The following is a 23,128-nucleotide window of genomic DNA, read 5'->3' on the forward strand; positions in this document are numbered from 1 at the left end:
TGACAAGTATCTCACTGAGCTAAAATTAAGGTGTCAGCAGGGCTTTGTTCCTTTCTGGAGGCTCTAGAGGAGACTCCATTACCTCACCTTTTTCAGCTTGTAGAGGCCACCCACGGTCCTTGGCGTGTGGCCCTTCTTCTATCTTCAAAGCCAGCAATGGTGGGTCATGTCCTTCTCATATCACATCTCTCTGACTTCCTCTTCTGACTCCTTCTTCCAGTTTTGAGGACTCTTGTGATTACACTGGGCCCACCTGGACAATCCAGAAAAATCTCCCCATCTCATGTCTTTAACTTAATCACATCTGCAGAATCCCGAAGGGGTCAGTAGAGAAGTGCCCACACCAGCCTCCTTGTCCTCCAGGGTCCCAGTGCAGGGCTGCGTTCCTCATAGTTCCCAGAGGGCCCCAGCAAGACTGCACCTCAGTTGCCCACAACAGTAATCTTCTCGTTCAGGCAAATGTCATCGGGTTCTTCCTTTCCTGCCTCAGTTTCTCCACCCCTCACCAGGGCTTCTTGGTATCATCTTTCAAATAAACTACCTGCACCTCCGTCCTGGTCTCAGGTTGGCCTTTGGGGGAACTTCAGTAAGACCAGGACCTGGCATCTGTGTGATGGGGACACCAGCATGAGAACTGGGGGTGTTTCTTCACAGTACCCCCACTCCAGTCTTCCTATCCCGCACAGACCCTGGTGCTACTAATGTTCTTCCATAAATTATCTTACTGATTGCACTAACCTGAGTGGGTTCTGCCATTTGCAACCCAAGCCTGTATAGTGCAGATGGGTGGAGAAAGATTTAGGAGTTAGGGGATGGGCTTGGGGTGGACGACAGGACACGGGTTACCATCAGGGTGTCTAGGAAGCCACCTGAGTGCACAGAATTCTCTGCAAGGTATCAACTCGAACATGCAAACGTGTTTATTAGAAATGGGACAGTAAGGGAGTGGGCCTGGTGGAGCAGATGGTCCTGACTGTCAGGGGCTGTTAGACTCAGGCCAGCTGCAGAAATGGGGCAGTCTAGAGCAGGGGGAGGAGGAGGAGGAGGAGCAGCAGCAGCAGCAGCAGCAGCAGCAGCAGCCAGGTGTCTGACCTGTGAATGTCGCTGTGGGCCATCAGCATCCGGATCCAGTTGAAGTGCCTACTGACGTTGGTGTAGACACCGGGCCGGTTGGGCCTACCACAGCCCACTCCCCAACTCACGACTCCAACCTGATACCACAGCCCTTTCTTCTCGCAGGTCAAGGGTCCGCCTGAGTCACCCTGGGGAGCAGCATGGGTGAGCCCGGCCTGGGTCAGGGCAGGAAGGGTTAACAGAGAGGCTGGGAGAGCAGGAGGGGCAGTGGAGCTGGGCACACTGGATGCAAATCCTACACCTCTCCCTAGAAGCAATCAAGTCTCAGTTTCTGCATCTGCAAAGTGGGACCATAGTCTCTAACCCCCCGGGGTTGCCATGAGGACCAAATGAGGCATAAGGATATAAGTGGCTATCAAGCCTGGGGCTGAAGTGGTGGGAGGCTAGGACACACAAGGCCCTGGTTGGGGTGGGGAGGGACACTCACGAAGCAGGCATCCTTGCCGCCTTGCACATCACCAGCACAAATCATGTCTCCCCAGATGTCATAGCTGAAAATAGGCTGTGAGTAGAGGTTGTTACACATGGTGGTGTTTATGATGCCGACCTTCACTTCCTGGAGGGTGTAGGGAGATGGCAGATCTACACAGGAGTTGAGGAGACAGAGAAATATGGCATCCTGAGCCTTTCCTCTGCCATCTGGTTGGGAGGAATGGCATAAGCTACAGGCAAGGGGTGGGGGGTCCCTGGGGCACCCATAGTGCCTTGATGAGTCCTCTGCTCTAGACCAGCACCCAGCACCCAGCACATCACAGGTGATGAGCAATATCACAGAAGGACCCAGTGGTTGGACAGGCTGTTACAGCTCTTCCCTGAGACTAGGTTTCCCTATCTGCAGCATGCAGATGACAGCCCCTGTCTGAGCCAGTGGAAAGAGCCCTTAGCATGCACAGAGGGGAGGCTAACGCAGCTGGTGGTTTGGGATTAGCTGTAGCACCCATGTGCCTTAGTAGGTGGGACAGTCCATGGGAGGCTTGCTCTCCTCATGTATGCGGGTACTCCCAGGGCCTGAGCCGAGAGCTTTCCTACATGCTCTTAGGGCTCCTGCAGCACCCCCAGGATGTAGCACAATCATGATTCACTTTCATGTAAGGAAAGATACTAGGAGAGGGTGCAAAGATACTAGGGGAGGGTGCCCCCCCCTTTCATCCCCACCCCCACCCCTTCAAGCACCCGGGGAAATACCAGAGCTTGACACGAACCCGGGTCTGATTCCTAAGTCCAGGCCCTGGTCACCACCTTATCCTACAGAGGATGGTGACAACAATAACACCAAAAGCTGACATGTTGGTAAAGCCGCCTATCTGTCAGGCATTCTGCTAAACCCTATGCAGAACCACTCTATGAGGTGGGAACTGTTGTTACCCCATTTTACAGGTGAGCAAGCTGAGGCACAGTTAGATGAAATGCTTCCCCAAAGTCTGCCAGCTAGCACGTGGCAGAGCTAAGTTTTACACTAGGCAGGCGGACTCCAGAAGTTGCCTGCCATCTAGGAGAAGGAGGGTGGAGCCTGGGCCTGAGTGTGACCACCTGTCAGCCTTAGGCTGACTCACACCCTTTCAGCCCTTGGGGCCCAGGGAGGTCTTCAGCAGGGGCACGTTATCCAACCCTTCTAGGAGAAAGGAAAGGACCCCAACTCTAGAGGGAAACAGGTCTAGTGTTGACTTCTCTATCCCCCCTGCCAATTCCAGATGTGTGACCTTAGGGACACATTAACCCCTCTAGGCCAATGAGCTCTGGCTTCTCCACTGACTCCTGGGGCCTCGGGCAAGTTCCATACCCTTGTCAGCTTCCCCATCTGTAAAGCAGGTGTAAACAAAGTTCCCAGCCTCATTCACAGGTAAGCTCCAGAAGGAAGACAGACCATGGCCTGCTCACTCCTGAGTCCCTACAGCCTAGAACAGTGCTGGGCACACAGTGTGCATGCAGGAGCTGTCTCTGATATTATTACTGTTGTTAAGGGTGAGACAGGAATGGACCAGGCCAGGGAGCAGTGTAAAGGGCAGTCCAGGGGGAGGGACTATGCTCCATCTGTGGGACTCGAACCCCCTGGGCACTTGGGGAGAGGATGTGCCCAGCGGTTTCAGGGGATTCATGGTGAGGGATAAGCTGGTGGCAGCTCATGCCAGCCTAAGGACCCCAGTAGAGCTGAGGTTGGAGGGTGGCTTGAAATTTCGAGAAGAGCAAAATGGGCTCAGCATTCCAGGAGAGTAGGCCAAAGTGGATAGATAAAGAAGGTATGAAGGCAGGGCGGCCGGTTAGCTCAGGTGGTTAGAGCGCAGGCTCATAACACTAAGGTTGCCGGTTCAATTCCCACATGGGCCATGGAGCTGTGCCCTCCACAACTAGATTGAAGACAACTACTTGACTTGGAGCTGATGGGTCCTGGAAAAACATACTGTTCCCCAATACAATTTCTTTTAAACAAAACAAAAAAAAGAAGGTATGGAGGAGCCAGAGTGTGGAGGCTGGATGGCTGAGTGAGGGGTGAGCACTATGCTGAGGCTTTTCTGATATGGCCCAATCCACCTCCCCTGCCAACAACTGCAGGCTGGGAGTGCGGCCTGGGCCACGCTGACCTCCCTCTCACCTCTGGCTTCTGACTCTCACTTTCTGGTGGCGGGAGGGAAAGAGAAGGAGCTGAGTGTGGGTACCAAAGGTCCTGCCCTTTCTGAACAGGAAAGAGAAAAGCAGATGGGGAGAGAATGAATGAGCAGGCCCAAGGGGGGCGGGGTGACTATATACAGACCAGGGTGGGGGCTGTGCAGCTGGAACAGGGGGTAGAAGTTTCTCCCGTCCCATACCCACCACCTGTCCCCAGCCTCACCCTTATCTTCTTCGATGTTCCCCCAGCCGGTCACCCAGCAGTTACTCCGGTTCTGGAACTCAGTGGAAGAGGCCAGAACACAGATGGGCTGGATGTACTTATTGTAGGTAACAGAGGATGACAGCCTCAGCAGGGCAATGTCATAGGCGGAAGCCCCAAGGTACATGGGGCTCAGAATGATGTCCTCCACCTGGTAACGGTTGAAGTAGGCCTGCAGGTTCCATATAGATGGCATGGCAGACAACTCGCCAAACTGGACTGTCCACTCATAGGGGTCACTGTTCCTGGAAGGAAGGAGAGAGCAGTCAGGGGTCCTTAGTGGAGAGTGGACCACCTAAACACACCTGGGGCCCACTCCCTGCGGGGAGGCTGCCACGGGAGCTACTAGGGTTCCTCTTGGACATCATGAGTGGTGAGAGCCCAGAGAGGCAGCAACCAAAGCCCCAGAGCCTGGAGACTTGGGGGGTGAGTAGGGGGCAGGAGGGTGCCTACCCCTGTGGTCTGATCTGGCTACTCGCCCAGCCTATCACCTCCCAGAACTGTTCTAAAAAAAGAATAAGCAATCGCGCAGGTGCCAAAGTGGGACACTCAGCAGGGTGGAGTCAAAACAGCTTCTGGGGGCCACTGTCACCACAGGCCAGGCTCTGTGCCCAGCACTCACCCACCTCAGCTCATCCCTCCCACGTGGTACACCTCCACCGGAGGTGGGATGAGCAAGGTGAAAGCTGGTGGTACCATTGGGAGAGAACAGGAAGGAGCAAAAGAAAAGAAGGAGACATAAATGTGCGCGGGAATGTTCTGGAAGACCGTTCTTGAAAAAAATTAAACAGGGTTCCCTGCAAGGGCACCATTGGGAACTCGCGCGGATGCGACCAGCTGCGGTGAGGCCTGGGACTCATGAGAACACGAGGGTCACATGGGTCACATCCATATACAATGTGTGTGGTGCAGACCCAGGGCCTGGGGGCAGCCCTCCCCAGGCCTCAGACTCACTTTTCGAAGCAGTGCGCCGCGGAGAGCACCCAGCGCCGGTTGAGCAGGCTCGCTCCACAGGAGTGGAAACCCCATAGGCGCAGGCTGCCCTGCCACGGCCAGCGCCCACGCTCCGCATCCATTCCACCCATTACACGCGTGGGGATGGCCTGTTGGCCGCATGGCCCTGGGATGGACAGACGGACACGTGCCTCAACTGCAGGACAAAGATTCACCTGCCCGCCACCGCCTACCAAGGAGCACAAGGAAAGGGACTCCCGGGAAACCACACGAGTCCTGGGGTCGCGCCATCCAGGGAGAAAGGGACGCTGGGGGCCCTCCCCACCCGGTCAGCATGCGCCCGCCCCTCCCCCATGGGGCCCATCAGTTACATGCGAGCAACGATATGTTCTCGAAACCTGGGGCGAAAGAGATGAAAAGATAAGGCACCTTTTGCACTCCGGCCCAGGAGCCCTGAATAGGAAAGCGCGAGTCCTGGGCCTGTTACCTGGAAACAGCAGGTCCTCATCCTGCAACTCTGCGGGGAGGCGAGAAGGTGAGCTCTCCTTGGTCTCCATGAGCCCCATCCTACCCCCATCACCCTTACCGAGGTCGGCCGGCAGCTCCGGCTTGAGCTCACCCTGCATCTGTTGTTCCACTTGCGCCAACAGCTGCACCAGCAGCAGCACACCGACCTGAGCACCCATGGCCTCCTCTCCAGCCGCTTGGCGCCCCCTCTACTTCCGCCTGCTCCAGGGCCCTGCTGGGGCGCCCCCTGGGGGAGAGGGAGCGACGGGAACCCTGGCCGCCACCTTCTCCCACCTCGACCTCTCTGGGTCCAAGGGCTTGTGGGAACATCGGACCTCACAGCACCCCAGCTTTGAGCTTTTCTTGGGGCTGGGTCCCCAACCACACCCCTTGATATGGCCCAGGAACCAGTGCACCCAACAATCCCTTTCTTTGTCTGCAACCCTGAGACCCTGGCTGCCCTTTGCTGCCCCCCTTTCTACCCACTTCTCCTTCCAGGAAGGACGGAGGACCTGGGCCCCAGGCAGGACTCCCTGAAAGCACATTATGCCCCTCATTGAGTGTCCATTAGGGGCTAGTACTCTCAGGCTGAGCCAGGAAGGGAAGATCCCTTACAAGGCTTTCTTTGGAAAATGATGGCCTGGGGTCTTGTCCCCTCCTGAGCTAGCAGCCAGGTTAGTCCCCGCCTGCCCAGGCTGCCCCCTGGTGGCAGGCCCCAGCTTGTCTCATTACCTTCCTCTGGATTAAATCTTGAAAGTTGAGACTGTCTTTCATAAACGCTCTTGCTTGTGGTACCGAGTGGAAGGAAATCACCAAAATGCGAGAGACACCGCTAAGTTGCCCATCCCAATGTCCCTGTGACTAGTGACTCTCCGTATGGGGAGATGCAGGGGTCCTGGGAGGGCTGTTCCTGCTTGGTTGCCTCTGTGTATCTTGAATGCCACTAGAGATAGCATGGAATTCACAGAGATGAGTTACCCAGCATTGGATTCCGGGGGTCCTTTCAGGCAGGGGAGCCAGTCTGGACTCTCAGGTGGGGGCTACAGAGGGTGGAGGGTCCTTACCATGCTGCCAGTGGGGGGGGGTGAAGGCTGTTAAAGAGTGTGACCCCTTGATTCAGCCATGGGTGGGAGAGCCAAGCTCAGGGTGAGGGGTTGGGGATGTTGTAGGACAGAGGCTAAGGGTCTCAACCTGCTCCCCCCTCCTCCTGTCTCCTCTGCCCTGTGCAGTGAGTGGCCCACAGGGCCCCCCGGTTCACACACCCGCCTCGCCTCTGCTTGAGGTTTTAGCCCTGTGTTCCCTCCTCCAGCTGCCAGCTGACATATCTCCAACCAGTTCCCAAGTTTCCCTGGAGAGACGGGTTGGAGAAAGAGGGAGACAGAAGGAGAGCAAGCTCAGCCTGGCCTGAGCCTTTACTGTTCATGCCCGAGGTGATGTGGATTCACCCCCAGCCCTGCCCATGACCCTGAGGTTAACCCCCAGGCCTTCCATGACCCTGGGATTGACCTCCAGCCCTACTATGACCCCAGGACCTCCTAGATGTGTTGCTCTGTCTCCCACAGAGTCTAAAGACAGGGCTGCTTGGGACTGTAAGCTCAGGTAAGCCCTGGAGCCTGCAGCCCTCATTTTCCCTGTCTGAAAAATGGAGATAATAGTAATGTATGCCTCGAAGGGCTGCTGGGAGATCCTATTACATACACCCTTCTAGCTCCTGAGGTCTAGGGAGGACACCCACAGGAGGAATAGGCCTTGCAGCTCATCTTTTTGTTTTTTTTTTAAAGATTTTTATTGGGGAATTGGAACAGCGCTGGGGAATTGGGAGAAGGGGAACAGACAAGTTGCTGTCCTTTTTTTCTTCAGTCTAGTTGTTGAGGATGTTGCTTCACTGGCCCAAGTTGGCACCATCATTGCGCTCTTCCCGGGCGAGGCAGATGAGTCGCCGGCTTCTGGACAGCCGCTCACGCTGGCTGCTGGCTACACACGGTAGCCCATGGCAACCCACTGCAGCAGGGGCTGTAGCCTATGCCGTCGCGGGCAACTCATGGCAGCCCAGCTCCAGGTTGAGCTGTTGTTCAGCATCTTAGCTGTAGAGGGCAGTGTCACTCGCCCTCATATGTGGGATCCAAACCAGGGCCCTCTGGTGTCCCGAGCCAGCTCTTAAGCACCGCACCACTCGGCCGGCCCTGGCAGCTCATCTTTATTGCCTTTTAGACAGACTTGCTTTCAACGGGACCAGCCCAGCACCAGGGACTACAAATTCCAGTTCCAAAAGTCCCAGAAACCCCCACAGGAATCCCTGAGCCTGGGAGCACACAGGGACTCAGGCTTGGATGGTGGGTGAAAAGTGGGGTACACTAAGCTCTGTCCCACAGGTTGGCAGGAAGGGTGAGGGGGGGGACACATGAGCCGTCTGAAGAAGGAGAGATGTGGGGGTATTAGAGTGGGGTGCTGTCTGACGGGGAGGGGCTAGAGAAGATCCCTGGAGGACAAAGGATTCAATCGATGGTGGAAGGCAGCTTGGAGGGGAGGGGTCCCTGTGAGAAGCTGCTTACTGCATTCCTGGTAGGGAGCAAAGAGAGGGCATGAGTTTGAAATACGGGAGCTGAGGTGTCAGAGCTGGTTAAGCAAGCCTCAGGGAGACAGGGGTGCCCCTAGTGGTCCCAGAGACAACAATAAGGCAGAGAAAAAGATCCCAGCAAAGCTTGGAGAGAAGCTTCTGTCATCTGGGGCTGAACTCTGGATTATGCTGAGAATCCATGTGGTATAGACGCTGACGTTGGTATAAACGCCTGGCCTCTTGGGGAGGGCACAGCTATCCCCCCAGCTCACTATCCCAGCCTGGGTCCAGACGCCATCAATGTCACAAACCAAAGGGCCTCCAGAGTCACCCTAGGGAGAAAAAAGGAATCCAGGAGTGTAGGGCCAGCTGCCCTCCTTACCCAGGGGGGAAATTGAGGTTCACAGGGCCCCCCTTAGTCCCACCAACCTCCCTTCAGCACTACTGGCCAGGTCTAGTGGACAGGTCATCCAGGGGGCTTGGATATTTCTGGAAGGCAGCAGGGTTGGCTGGTCTGGGAATTAGGGATGAAATACCTGGCAGGTGGGACAAGCAATGCAATGGGAATACTCTAGTCTCTGAATAAAACTGTGTTTTTCAGAGTAGGGACTCCAAGGAGCACGTCTGTGTTGCTAATGGTGCTGTTTGCTTCATTTTTTATTAAAAAAAGTTTTTTTGACTGAGATAAAAACAATACTAAGAGGCAATGGGAGCTAAAGCGTGCTTTGCCTGTAAGAGCAGACAAGGAAAGACGAGAGCAACCCAGCTCAGAAGTCAGCTGCTCCTTAGGAAAATGTGTTCAAAGACTCCAAGTGTTATTTTCTGGAAAGAAAAAAGAAACTTTTGGCCCCAGGGGAAAAGCTTTAGGGAGAGGGATATGTCCCAGTTTGCTTAAGCACATTTGTAGGAGGTATTCCATGTTTTTACAATATTTATATGATATTTGAAAGGGAAACAAGGTTCAGAAACATTTTTCTTTTTGAATTGACCCTTGTATTTAAAAAAATGTTGCCCTCGTCTGCCTTGAGGCCCCCACTAGAGGTGCTTGCTTACCCCGCAGGCGTCCTTCTGGCCATTCTCAAAGCCGGCGCACAGCATGTCGTCCAGGATGATGGGCTTCTGGCTGGGGATGCCGGAATTCTCATGGTAGAAGGCATCGCAGGTCTGGGTGTCAATGAGGGGCAGTTTTAGCTCCTTCAGGGTGAAGGGTGGAGGGAGTGCTGCGGTGGGGAGCAGAGAGCAGAGCTCAGAGGGTCCGCAGTGGCCTCCTGGCTCTCGGCTGGCTTGCCCACACTTTGATGGACTGATGACAAGAAATCACTTCTGCATGTCGCTCCTCTGCTCCCCAAGGAACAGGGGCCTGCATTTGCGCTCAGGAAACTCTAACCACACCACACCAGGGTGGCAAACTGAGCCTGTGTTTAAAATTCAAAATGCCAGGAAGGCCTGTTCTCTTCCTCCCCAAGGCAAGGTGAAACGTGCAGAGGTGTGGTGGGCTCATCAGCCTGGGCCTTCCTCCCAGTGCAGGGGGTTAGGGGATGGACACAGTGGGGGGCAGGCAAGAGCTGAGACCTGGTTTCAGGGTCTGGGTCTGGCCATGGACTGTGGTCAAGTCACTTCCACCAAATGACCCTACTCTCTTGGCTTTCCAAGGGTCAGGTCTAAAGGGGGTTGAATAGTGCCCCCTCAAAACTTCATGTCCACCTGGAATCTCAGGATGTGAACTTATTTGGAAATAGGGACTGTGTAGGTGCAGTTAGTTAGGATGAGGTTGGACTGGATTAGGGTGAGAGTGTCCTTATAACAGACAGGAAAGGAGAAGACACAGGGCGACACACAGGGAGATGGCCATGTGAAGACAGGCAGAGAGTGGAGTGATGCAGCCACAAGCTGAGGAGCCGTCAGAAGCGGGAAGGAGCAGAGAGGAGCTTCCCCTAGAGCCGCTGGAAGGATGAAGGCCCTACGACACCTTGATTTCAGATTTCTGGCCTCCAGAACTGGGAGAGAATGAATCCCTGTTGTTGTAAGCCAGTTTGTGGTCATTTATTATGGCAGCCCCAAGACACTAATCTGAGGCACTATCACAAACATAATGATGATGATGACGATGACGACGATGAAGATGACAGCAATGATAGTTACCTGGCCCTGCTGGAAGTGCCTGAAATGCATCATCCCAAGTAACCCTCACATTGACCTCTTGAGACCTCTGCTTGCCAGAGATCCACGACCTGGCAAGGCTAGTGGAGGTCACCCAGCCAGAATGAAGCCAGGCAGTTAGGCCCTGACCCAGCCCCATGTGGACAGGAGTGACAGGTGAATTCTGTAAATGCATAGATGGCACAGGTACTAGCCCTTCAGAATGGTTTGGACCCAGGTTGGACCAGCATTCTAGAGCTTTCTGCTGGACCCAGCATTAATCCTTAGGTTATTGGATGCTGGGAAGATGGACTGGGAGCCCAAGGTGGGATCTGGGGTGGCAGGCTGGTCCTGCATTAGCATGGCAGTATTTCAGTGTCTCCCCTGCTGGGGCCATGCCAGTGTATGCAGGCTTCATGCCCAGCCTGAGTGAGGGTAGTAGCAGGTACAGCTGGCCCTAGGGAGGGTGTCAGGACCAGCCTCCAGTGAAGTCACCCCTGTCCCACCCAGCCCCACCACCAGCTCTGGACATCCTTACGTAGATTTGTGTCGATGTTCCCCCAGCCAGTGACCCAGCACCACGTGCCGTGACCCAGCAGGTCTCTAGGTTTGGGGAGGCAGACTGGAAGGATGAGGTCACTGAAGTTGACAGGGGAAGCCAGTTTCACTAGGGCGATGTCTCTGCTGACGGGTTTCTCCATGTAGCCTGGGTGGGTGATGAACTGGGCCACGGCGTGGAGCTTCTGGGGTTCGTCAGGCTTAGGGTAGGAGGAGATGGTACCCAGCAGGACGAAGTAGGCGGACAGAGGCTGGTTCCTGGGGCCAGAAGTCAAGGGGGTTATGAGGCTGTGCCCAGGTTCCATGGGCAGGGGCTAAAGACAATCTTGATTCAAGGGTCTTAACATTATGAAGGGATGCTTTTGCGAGATGAGCATATGCCAGCAATTACAAACACTCTGTTTAATCCACATGCAACCTGGCAAGGTGCTCAGTTCTTCCTCTGTTTAGCAGGAGGTGAAGCCTTCTGTGAAGTCATCTGCCCAGCTGGTGAGCAGTAGACTCGGGACCTTGGTTTCTCAAAGGACATTCTGATGTGGGAGCTTTTGGTTTCTGGGCAATCAATGATTTCTTGGGAGATGGACAATGGGAGAGCTGGCGCTGGGTCTGTTTCTTCCTCTACTCTCTCCCCGGTGCCCAACCCGAGTTAGGGGGGCATCCTGAGTGGATAAGAGAGACCTTAGAAGGACACATCCCCAGGCTGTCTGCTGCCCAAGTGGGCAGAAGGCTCCTGTTCAGGTGGGGAAAGGAGGGTGTTGGGGAGGGGTGAAAGGCAGGTCCCAGCTGGCCGTGACTCACGCTCCCTGCAGATCCTTACCGGTCCAAGCAGTGGGCTGCAGTCAGCACCCAGTCCTCAGTGATCAGCGAGCCCCCACACACATGCAATCCATATTCCCTCAGGCTGACTTGCCATGGCCACTGGCCCGGCTGGGCATCCTGGCCCGAAATGATGCGGCCTGTTACACGTGGGCGTCCACACACTGCGGGGTGAGGCAGTGGGCTGGGTTATACCAGGTCCCCTCTGTGCTCCTCCCCTCACCCTGCAGACCCGCCCTCATTTATATCTGCCCCTCATGGACTGGCATCTTGTCCCCTGTGATGCAGGACCCTCTCCTCTTGGGAGGACTTAGGACACTGGGGGAGGTGCATAGCAGCCAAATTGGGGGAGGTGAGAGCTGGGGGCCTAGATTTCTCAGTCAAGCTTCCTGGGGAGATGGAATGTGGGAGCAGCTGGCTGGGGCTCCTGGGGAAGGTCTGAATGCAACACAGTGAATGCAACACAAAAAGCGCCTGGCAGTGGGGTTTTGGCCAAAGCTGTGAAGGCGCTGAATCTGGGTGAGTGGATGCTGGCCCCCAACATATGGGTTCCTTAGAGGGCCTGCCCACGTACAAGACTATCAGGGGCGGGGCTGGGATTACACTGGGATTATCTGCCCCCCACCAAACCCAGGCTGTCTCTCCTGCAATACCTCTCTCCCCAGTCCTGATATTTGTCCTACCTGAGTCCAGGCTTATCCCTCTGGCATTTGTTAGGGAGACGTTGAATGGGAGAGCTGGGGGGCTTCCCTGAAGGGCTTTCAGGAGGACGGAGAGCAGGATGGTGGTTAGGGCCTGCTCCATGGTGCCTTCTGGCAGCCTTCCGGGCTGGTTCTTGGGGTCAGAGTCTTCAGACACACCCAGTGGGGAGCAGGTGATAGCAGCTCCAGCCCAAGCTTCTGTGTTTACCCTTGGGTGGGACTGACACCTGCATTCCATGTTCTCAGGCCTTTGGCCCTTATACCACTCCTAGGAACAGGGACCCTGGCCTCTTCCACATCCTTGGTAGGACCTTCCCTTCCCTGCCCTGTCCCTGGCATCACAGCACCAAACTTCCTCACCACCTACGGGGTACTTACTGTGTGCTGGCACTCTGCCAAACACGCCGTATACCTCTTGCCTGATTTCCCAGGAGCTATTATGATCCCCATCTTATAGCAGAGGATCCAAGACTCTGATGGTTGAATGATTTGCCCAAAGCCCTACAGGTTGCAAAGCCAGATAAAGCTACTTGGCACCCTGTGCAGTACCCAGTACCTCTGGGAGGGGTTGAGGGGTGGCGAAGCAGAACCTTAGACCCTGGGGTATATGCCACTCTTCCCCCTCAACCATTCATTTTCAAGCTGGTGCTCTCAAGGGCCTAAGGTGCGGCCAGGATGCCTGGTCCTGAGAGGGGATCCATTATTCAAGGAGGTGGAGCAGCTGGAGGAGAAGCGGGATTCTCAACCTGAGGAGATAACACCCCCCTGATATCCTCCTCGAACCACAAATAGCAGGCACCTTGATGTCCATTACCCCTGCCCTGGTCTGCAGCTTTGACCCTGGCCCTCTGGGCCAGGGGCCTTACAAAGGTTGTGTAAATCAGAAAGGGATGTGGGAGACTTCCCCTGATTGCTAAGTTTTTTCCACTCCTCGAAAGAAAAGTGCCCATCCTTCCGATGCGCGCCCCCCCCCATCAACCTAACCTCCAGGCAGCTCCTCCTCCAAGGGGCTCATTACCCCTGAAGGGCACAGTGGGTCTCAGCAGCCCCCAATTCTTGATTTAAGCCAAAATCATGTTCAGTGAATACTCAGGCGTTATTGCTTTTTCTCTCTACCTGATACCTTGCTTTCTGTGAAAAAGTTGTGGATTTATTCCTTACTCGAGTATTTAGAACTTTTTTTTTCTTTTTTTTTTTTTTTTGCTTTATGTATTTCAAAGCTCTGTTGATGGGGGCTTAAAGGCGTGTGCCGCTTACATCTTTTCAGTGGCTTGTAACTTTTATCAATGTAAAATAGTCCTATATTTCATTGGGTTAGCCTTGGGTTATATTTTACGTGAGATTATCTGATATGTGATAGTCCACAGCCACTTTCATATTGTTTACAATTTCTTCACCAATATATTTTTTAAATCAAGACAAAATGAAAAGACATTTAGAAAGAAATTATAAAAAATTAAATTTCTTAGCTTACTTGCCATTATTGGAATATATAATACTTGCTGGGATACTTGTAAAAAAAATAGTAAACTAATTCCATTAACAGTATTATCGATTTTTGTGACTGCAAAAAACGTTTTTTATGATTCATTGATACATTACGGAGATAAAGGCACATCCTACATGCTTGAGATTGTGTTTGAGAACTCCTAGATTATCAGAATTATGAAAGAGCCAGTGGATTTCAACTTTTCTTTTTATTCTTTCTTTCTTTTTTTAAGCTGAGCCATCCTGCCACCTGATGGCAGCTCAGCTCGAGCCGGGAATCAAACCAGTGGCCCTGTTGCTCAGGGCTCGCTCAAGGCTCAGAGCTCGCACTCTTGAGCGAGCCACTCAGCCGGCCTTAACCAGTGCATTTCACAGTAAGTCTGATTTAAAGACATTACAACAGTCCTTACCACCATCATCAATGAGTGTTGCTTAAAACTCAGACCCATTCAATAACACTTTTGGTGCTCACAGGATCAGGTCACCTGCTGAGTGTGATACTGAGGAGGTAAAACATTCACAGCCCAATCGCCATGATCTGAATGTTTGTGTCCCCCCTCCCACTCCATTTATATGTTGAAATCCTAACCCCCAGCATGATGATGTTCAGAGGTGGGGCTTCTGGGAGGTGATTAGGTCATGAGAGCAGAGCCCTCAGAAATGGGACTAGTGCCCTTATAAAAGAGACCCCCAAAGAGCCTCCTCTCCCCTTCTGCCTTATGAGGACACAGCAAGAAGGCAACAGCTCTGAACCAGGAAGAGGGTCATCGTCACCAGGCACTGAATCTGCTGGCACCTTAATCTCAGACTTCCAGCCCAGGAACTGTGGAAAATACATATTTGTGGTTGATAAGCTACCCACTTTGTGGTATTTTTGTTATAGCAGCCCAAATGGACTAGGCCACCCAGCAAAGAATTTGACTTGGAAATGCTTTTCCCATGTTGTGTTTAGTACATTCCCTGTTTCTGCTGATGTTACATTAGGAATATACAAAGTGGAGGAGCTACATCTTTATCCCCAGACTTACACACTCTAGGACAGTCTACACAGCTATAGAACGATACCTGGAGTGCATGGAATCAACATCACGTCTGCTGATGGGGATTCTAGAGCCTGGCCTGGTCTGTGTTTTTTCTCAAGCCTTTATTTTACTTAAAACACTTTTTATTATGGAAATTCAAAAATATACACACAAGCTGAAGAGTATTAAAAAGAAACCTACATCTGTCACTAGGCTTAAACAATTATCAATATAGAAACTATCTTTTTTTTTTTTTAGATTTTTTTTTTATTGGAGAATTGGGGGAGGGGAACAGTGTTGGGGAATTGGGGAAGGGGACCAGCCAAGTTGTTGTTCTTCAGTCTTCGTTGTGGAGGGTGCCAGTCGCCAGCTGGCTTCCCACCAGCAGCTTGTGGCCTCTAAGCTCAAGGTGCTGTGTTCAGTCTTAGTTGCGGGTGGGCGTAGCCACCATCCCATGCGGGAGTCGAACCAGCAACCTTGTTGTTAAGAGTGCACACTATCCACTGAGCCATCCAGGCGGCAGCTCAGCTCAAGGTGCCGAGTTCAGTCTTAGTTGCGGGTGGGCGTAGCTCACCATCAAACAGGCAACCTTGTTGTTACACCAGCTGAGCCATCCTGCTACCTGTTGGCAGCTCAGCAACAGCTCAGCTAGGGCGCAGCATCACTGGTCCATGTGGGAATCAAACTGGCAGCCCTGTTGCTCAGAGCTCGTGCTCTTAAGCCAACTCTTAACCAACTGAGACACTCAGCCGGCCCGGAAGCTATCTTGATCTATCCATGTCTTTACAATTTTCTTTCATGGAATCTGCCCTTTTTAATTTTTGCTCTAGCTTTCAGCTTTCGGCTCGGAGGAGGCCAAGATGCAACTTTCTTTGTTCATCCTGAGCTTGGGTTTATTCAACACCAGCCGCCTCCACCATACGGCCGAAGTTCAGCCCGAAGAGATAAAAGTCATATACCTGAAGTGCACTGTTGGGGAAGTTGGTGCCACATCTGCCCTGGTCCCCAAGATCGGCCCCCTGGGTCTGTCTCCAAAAACGGTTGGTGATGACATCACTAAAGCAACCAGTGATTAGAAGGGTCTGAGGATAACAGTTAAACTGACCATTCAGAACAGACAGGCCCAGATTGAGGTAGTACCTTCTGCCTCTGCCATGATCATCAAAGCCCTCAAAGAACCACCAAGAGGGCCGGCCGAGAGGCACATTGGTTAACAGTTGACTTGGGACGCCAGCTCTGGGCAGCAGGGCCCCGGTTCAGATCCCACATGAGGGCCAGTGACGCTGCGCCCTCTACAGCTAAGATGGTGAACAACAGCTCAACCTGGAGCTGGGCTGCCGTGAGTCGCCAGCGACAGCATAGGCTGCAGCCCCTGCTGCAGTGGGCTGCCGTGAGCTACCATGAGTGGCTGGCAGCCAGCATGAGCAGCAGGAAGCCAGCGTGAGCTGCCGTGAGCCACCGTGAGCGGCCACCCAAGGGCCGGCGAGCGACTGCCTCACCCGGGAAGAGCGCAATGATAATACAAACATGGGCCAGTGAAGTGACGTCCTTCACAACTAGACTGAAGAACAGAAGGACAACAACTTGTCTGTTCCCCTTCACCAATTCCCCAATAAAAATCTTTAAAAATAAAAAAAGAAAGAGATGGAAAGAAGCAAAAAAAATTAAGCACAGTGGGAATATCACTTTTGGTGAGATTGTCAACATTGCTCAACAGATGTGGCACCAACCTTTAGCTAGAGAACTCTCTGCAATTAAAGATCATTTGGCAACCAGTAAAAAAAAATAAAAATAAAATTTTGCTTTAAGTTCTGACATGTTTCTCCACTTTATCTTCAAGTTTGCCAATTCGTTCTTTAGCAATGTCCATTTTATTATTCAGCTCTTCGGCTAAAATGTTTTACTTCAGCAATATTTTGAATTTCCAAACACTCTTACTTATTCTCTGATTGTTTTTTTCCCACATAATTCTTGCTTAATAACACTCCTTGACACTTTCTGAGGACACCAGTTAGAATCTTCCAAGTTGTCTGATAGTCCCTGTATTATCTGCTTTCTCTGGAGTCAGTTCAGTTTATTCAAATAGATCCTTCTGGTGCATGTGTGCATTTTCCTTGAACATTTCTTCATCTTGGTTGCTGTGCAGTAATAGGTTAACTAAACAGGTCTAAGATGTTCAAACCCTGGGGCCAGCCGAGTGGCTCAGTTGGTTAAGAGCCCGAGCTCTGAGCAACAGTGTCGCTGGTACATTCCCCACATGGGCCAGTGAGCTGCGCCTGAGCTGAGCTGCCCTGACCTGTCGACAGGTGGCTGGATCGCTCAGTGGTTAGAGCGTGCCTTCTTAGCAACAAGATTGCTGGTTTGACTCCCGCATGAAATGGTGGGCTACGCACACCCGCAACTAAGATTGAACATGGCACCTTGAGCTGAGTGGCTGCAAGCTGCCAACGAGTGACCAGATGGCGACTGGACTTGGAGCTGAGCTAGCTGCGCTCTCCACAACTAAGACTGAAGGACAACAAGTTGGCTGTTCCCTTTGCCCAAGTCACCAATAAAATCCTTAAAAAACCAACCAACAAACAAAAACAACAAGATGTTCAAACCCTGCACAGTCCAAAGAAAAGATTGATCTTTGACCAACTGCTAGGAAATGACCTCTGAGGTCTTGCAATGTCCTGCCTATAAAAAGTGTTTTGTAGTCCTGGAGCCTTGTGCCATTCCAGATATTATAGTTGATGCCAATAATGTGATTTATAGTGGGGGTTTGGGTCACACTGTGTCAGACGGACCTTTGGAGGGGCTGGAGTCTGAGAACTAAGGTCTGGCACATGGGCACTCCATGCCTATGTGATGGAACCCCAATAAAAACTTCAGACACCGGGCTGGCCGAGTGGAGCGTTGGTTAATAACTGGCTTGGGATGCCAGAGGGCCCTGGTTCGGATCCCACATATGAGGGTCAGTGACACTGCCCTCTACAGCTAAGATGCTGAACAACAGCTCAACCTGGAGCTGGGCTGCTGTGGGTCGCTGGCGACGGCGTGGGCTGCAGTCCCCTGCTGCAGTGGGCTGCCATAAGCTACCGTGTGTAGCCAGCAGCCAGTGTGAGCGGTCAGCAGCCGCCATGAGCGGCCGTCCAGAAGCCGGTGACTGATCTGCCTCACTCGGGAAGAGTGCAATGATGGTGCCAGCTTGGGCCAGTGAAGCGATATCCTCCACAACTAGACTGAAGAACAAAACAACAGCAACTTGTCTGCTCCCCTTCCCCCGATTCCCCAATAAGATCTTTAAAAAAACAAAACAAAACAAAAAAAACTTCAGACACCAAGGCTCAGGTGAGCTTTCCTGGTTGCCCACAAGAAAGGAAAGCTGCCTCCAGGCTCTGTGCAGCTAGGTGGGGTCTATTGCAAGACAGCAGGTAGAGAGGGGGGTTAACAGCAATCTCAGTGGTCAAAATCAGGCCAGGTTTTATTCTACGGGTCCTATACAGGATCATCATTTTTAACAGAGGTCACACAGTGCTAGGCCCCCAGTGGGCACTCAGTGAGGACATAGTGTGCTTTCATGGGAGTCCTGCCTGGGGGCCAGGTCCTCTGTCCTTCCTGGAAGGAGAAGTGGGTAGAAAAGGGGGCAGCAAGGGTCCCAGGGTTGCAGACAAGAAAGGGATTGTTGGGTGCACTAGTTCCTAGACCATGTCAAGGGGTGTGGTTGGGGACCCAGCCCCAAGAGAAGCTCAAAGCTGGGGTGAAGAGGTCCGATGTTCCCCTCAGCCCTTGGACCCAGAGAGGTGGAGGTGGGAGAAGGTGGCCGCCAGGGTTCCCGTTGCTCCCTCTCCCACAGGGAGCGCCTCAGCTGGGCCCTGGAGCCGATGGAGCAGAGGGGACGCCAAGCAGCTGGAGAGGAGGCCATGGGTGCTCAGGTCGGGGTGCTGCTGCTGGTGCAGCTGTTGGTGCAAGTGGAACAACAGATGCAGGGTGACTCAGGACGGAGCTGCCGGCCAACCTAGGGGTGATAGGGGTAGGATGGGGCTCATGGAGACCTGGGAGAGCTCACCTTCTTGAGAGCCTCCCCGCAGAATTGTAGGATGAGGACCTGCTGTTTCCAGGTAACAGGCCCAGGATGCGCGCTTCCCTATGCAGGGCCAGTGTGCAAAAGGTGCCTCATCTTTTCATCTTTTCGCCCCAGGTTTTGAGAACTGATCGTTGCTCGCATGTAACTGATGGGTCCCAGGGGCGAGGGCGAGGGGCAAGCGCCTGCTGACCACGTGGGAAGGGTCCCCAGCGACCCCTTCTCCCTGGATGGCACGACCACTCGCGTGGTTTTCCAGGGAGTCCCTGGTTGGAAATGGCGGGCAGGTGGACCTTTCTCCTGCAGCTCAGCCGTGTGTCCCTATGCCCATCCCTGGCACAAGTGGCCAGGCAATCATCCACCTGCTTGTCGTGGGCAGAAGACTCTCACATGGGCGCTGGCCGTGGCAGGTCAGCCTGCACCTTCCTAAAGGTCATACCTGCAGAGGAAGCCTGCTCAGCTGGTGCTGGGTGCTCTCCACTGCGCACTGCTTGGAGAACTGAATCTGTGGGCTGGGGTTATCGACCCCCTGACCCGCAGCCCTGTAACACTGGAACTTCCCTTCCTCCTTGTCACAATAAGGAAACAGATGCTTCATGAGGTGACAGGACTGCTGGTATCACCCAGCTCACAAGGGCCCAAGTCCAGAGAGCACTTGGCCAGGCCTGGGGTCTGGGCTCTGTGTGGGGCTGGCCAAGCCGGAATTTCTGCACAGAACAATAGTGCTTAGATGCTCCAAGACACCGGTACTGCAAGAAGCCCGTGATTAGCCAAGGGGCCTCTCTGGAGCTTCCTGGCCTGACCACAGGCTCGCCTCCCTGCCCCCCCTCCCCCACTTAGCTGGGCCCAGGCTCCTGCCCCCAATTCTCAGCACCTTGGCCTAAACCAGGTTTCTTTTGAGAAATACAGGTGTCCCTTTCCTGCTACCTCAAAAGAACTGCTCAAAGCATCTTTGTCTGAGACAGGGCAGGTGAAGCCGAAGCCCCGCCCTGGCCTCCTTAATTACCCCCTGGTCCAGGCCCCCGCCCCCTCCTGGTCCTTTAAGCCCCCATGTCCTCCCCAGCCCAGTCAGCAGGAAGGGCACCAGGCTGTGAAGGTGAGAACAGGGTAAAGGGGCTGCCAGGGCGGGCTGGGGAAACTGTCGGGCAATGGAAATAGAGGGTAGGGAAGGGACCGGGCTTCAGGGCTTGCCTGGAGGCCTAGGGTGCCCAAATCTCACAGGGGATGGGGGGCAGAGGTGGTCCCTATGGCCTGGGCAAAGGGAAGCAGATACAGCCTGGGTCATGGGGCTATGTCTGGGACCAACTAGGGGCTGAGGGAAGACAGAAGGGCCTCTGAGGGCTAGTGCCCTGGGCTAGGACCTTCCCCTCCTCTCTGCAGACTCCCACCAGATTCCAAGCCCTGGGCAGTGCCACCCTTAACTGGCCTAGTCTTGAAAACAGAATGAGGGGGACTTTCTGCCTACAGGTCCTGCTCCTACTTCTGCTGGGTGAGTGGGGGTGGGGGGCAGGCACTACAGGGACCTTGGCTACCAGAATGTCTCATCTCACCCCTCTCTGGCCTGGTTCCCCTAGAGCACTCCAGGGCATCTTAATCTTGACTTCAAGGGTTCAAGTTTTCTTTGTCACTGACCTCCAGGTTAGTCTCTCCAAACCTGGATGTGCTCATCTGTGTAATGGGTATAAGTCCCCACTTCACATTGCTCTGGGGAGGGTTAAATCAGGTAACCCGTGGCACAAAAACCTGGCACCAGGTCACTGTGACAAATATGTTCCACCCTCCTTCCTAATCTCTGACCTCCCTCCTCTTCAACCTGTTATCTGACACCAAATCCATAATCCAGTCCCTTCCCTGCTTCCTCCTCTAGGAGCTGCTGGGACGCTGGAGTCTGCAGGTTAGGCAGCCTCAGCGTCCCCGTCCCCATCCCCACCCGCATCCCCAACCCAGGAGCCAACCTCTCCCTGACCTTGGACCTTTGTCTCCCCACCCCCACCTGCTTCCCAGGCCCCCAGTCCTCCGCCCACCCTTGCAGTCCCCCTTGTCCTCTCGCAGCCTGTGGGCAGCCTCGTGTGTCCAGTCGGATCGTGGGGGGCCAGGACGCCCGGGCCGGAGAGTGGCCGTGGCAGGCGAGCATCCAGCACCGCGGGGCGCACGTGTGCGGGGGCTCGCTCATCGCACCGCAGTGGGTGCTGACGGCGGCGCACTGCTTCCCGAGGTCTGCGGGCAAGCCACGAGGTTCGGGCAAGGGGGACACGGTGGTGTTGGGGGAGCAAGGCCCAGGGAACGTGGGGTACCACCTGGCGGAGGCACAAGGACGATGCCGGCTCCAGTGGGACAGCAGGTACTGGGGCTCTACTGGGGGTGGAGGAGGGGCTGCTGTAAGTAGCTCCGCTCCTTTGGCGCAGTGGGGCGCTGCCGACCGAGTACAGCGTGCGCCTCGGGGCGCTGCGCCTGGGTCCTGCCTCGAGGCCCCGCGCTCTGTCGGTGCCTGTGCGGAAGGTGCTGCTGCCCCCGGACTACTTCAAGGACGGGGCCCGCGGCGACCTGGCGCTGCTGAAGCTGCGCCGCCCAGTGCCCCTAAGCGTCCGAGTCCAGCCTGTCTGCCTGCCGGAGCCCGGGGCCCACCTTCCACCCGGTACACCGTGCTGGGTCACTGGCTGGGGCAGCCTCCACCCTGGAGGTGAGGCAGAGGGCGGGGTATGGGGGCATGGGGGGAGGGCCAGGAGTTCCCTTATACCTCCCTCCGACCGGGAATCCCCCGCTGCCTCCATCTGGGACCCAGTGCGTCCTCCAGGCACCCAAACCTCCTCCCAGTCCCAGCAGGTCAGATTATCAGGTGTGGCTTCTCCCACCCACCCCTGCTTACCGCCACACTCTTTCTCATCTCTCTTTCATAAGTCCCCCTTCTTCCCTCAGTGCCACTTCCAGAGTGGCGACCTCTACAGGGAGTAAGGGTGCCATTGTTGGATTCACACACCTGTGACCGCCTCTACCATGTTGGTACCAATGTGCCCCTTGCCGAGCACATAGTCCTACCGGGGAACCTGTGCGCCGGCTATGTCCAGGGCCACAAGGATGCCTGCCAGGTGCGTTAAGGTGCCTGGAACCTCTGGAGTCAAGCTCCTGTGCCCAGCACCCTACCTCCCCAGAACTGGGGATCCAGGCTCAGCGTCCTGGCCCCCAACTCAGATGCACCACCTAGGGGAATGGAGCCTTAGGACTGCCGTAGTCTCCAGAGGGCTGGCACCTAAGCTCACTTTTCTCCTTCAGGGTGACTCCGGGGGACCCCTGACCTGCTTGGAGTCTGGGCGCTGGGTCCTGGTGGGCGTGGTGAGCTGGGGTAAGGGCTGTGCCCTGCCCAACCGTCCAGGTGTCTATACCAATGTGGCCACTTACAGACCCTGGATTCAGGCTTGCCTCAGGCTCTGATGTGGTGACACTGACCTGGAGTCAGACACTGAGGTCCCTCAGTTACCTGGACCGTCTGAGGACCTGCACATCCCACTTCTGACTTGAGGCTCAGAAGCCTGCTAAAGCTAAGGGGTCATCCATTCATCCACCTGTCCACCTCCTGCTTCCTCCTTGGGGCTCACCAAAACCGAGCTGCCATCCCTCACCTAGAAGCCTCCCAGGTGCCGGGATCTCACACTTCTGCCTTTCTGCTCATTTACCCTCCTCAGCTGCCGCCAGGGCTGGGCCTGGCACCCAGAGACAGGCAAGCAAGCTAGGGTCTTGCCCGGCCTGTATGTCCCTCTTTTTCTGATAGAAGACAGGGAGATTCGGGTGCAGGATTCAGCTCCAAGGAGATGGTTCTCTATCACTAGCTTTGAAGATGGGGGGTGGGGGGGTTGTCATGTGGCATGGAACTGCAAGCAGCCGCCAGGAGTGGAGGGCAGCCCTGGCTGACAGCCTTCAGGAAAAGGGAAACATGTTACAACCTCAAGGAACTGAATTCTTCCCCCAGCCTCCAGGTGAGAGCCTGATAGGCTAAGCCCTTGATTTCGGCCTGGTGAGACCTTAGGCAGAGAACCCAGCTGAGCCCACCCAGACTTCTGGCCCAAAGAGCTGTGATTTAATAAATTTGTGTTGTTTTAAGCTGCTATGTTTGTAGTCATTGGTTACAAAACAATAGGAAACAAATCTGTATTTTGCCCCACCACGACAGAGGTGCCTGGGGGCGGGGTGGTCCTCCACCAGGCTCAGGAGTCTGGGCCACCTGGCATAATGCTCTCTACCCAAGAGGGGCCAGGAGCCCCCAGGCAGGCCGGCAGGAGCTTCTGCTGTCCTGGTTTCTGTCATTACCCCACCCATGCCCAGGGT

General features: G+C 54.4%; 3 protein-coding genes across 3 annotated transcripts; 1 reads left to right on the forward strand and 2 right to left on the reverse strand.

The window, feature by feature from the left end:
* Positions 1-294: 294 nt before the first annotated feature.
* LOC109377677 (testisin-like) lies at positions 295-5,640 on the reverse strand. The gene is made up of 7 exons (XM_019634089.1): positions 5,442-5,640; positions 5,326-5,352; positions 4,955-5,120; positions 3,962-4,245; positions 1,562-1,716; positions 1,063-1,262; positions 295-304 (listed from the first exon to the last, which is right to left on the reverse strand). The coding sequence occupies exons 1-7, from the start codon at positions 5,638-5,640 to the stop codon at positions 295-297; spliced, it is 1,041 nt and encodes a 346-aa protein (XP_019489634.1).
* A 2,452-nt stretch (positions 5,641-8,092) lies between these two features.
* Positions 8,093-12,335, reverse strand: LOC109377678 (serine protease 33-like). Its single transcript, XM_019634090.1, has 5 exons — positions 12,215-12,335; positions 11,533-11,695; positions 10,696-10,973; positions 9,072-9,238; positions 8,093-8,350 (listed from the first exon to the last, which is right to left on the reverse strand). Exons 1-5 carry the CDS (start codon positions 12,333-12,335, stop codon positions 8,093-8,095), a joined length of 987 nt encoding a protein of 328 aa, XP_019489635.1.
* Positions 12,336-18,497: 6,162 nt separating this feature from the next.
* Positions 18,498-22,908, forward strand: PRSS33 (serine protease 33). Its single transcript, XM_019634091.1, has 6 exons — positions 18,498-18,685; positions 20,652-20,702; positions 20,813-21,043; positions 21,214-21,488; positions 21,725-21,894; positions 22,079-22,908. The coding sequence occupies exons 1-6, from the start codon at positions 18,498-18,500 to the stop codon at positions 22,235-22,237; spliced, it is 1,074 nt and encodes a 357-aa protein (XP_019489636.1). The 3' UTR covers positions 22,238-22,908.
* Positions 22,909-23,128: the final 220 nt, after the last annotated feature.

This window comes from Hipposideros armiger, unplaced genomic scaffold (genome assembly GCF_001890085.2).
Source record: "Hipposideros armiger isolate ML-2016 unplaced genomic scaffold, ASM189008v1 scaffold_1500, whole genome shotgun sequence".
In the NCBI taxonomy this organism is placed as follows: Eukaryota; Metazoa; Chordata; class Mammalia; order Chiroptera; family Hipposideridae; genus Hipposideros; species Hipposideros armiger.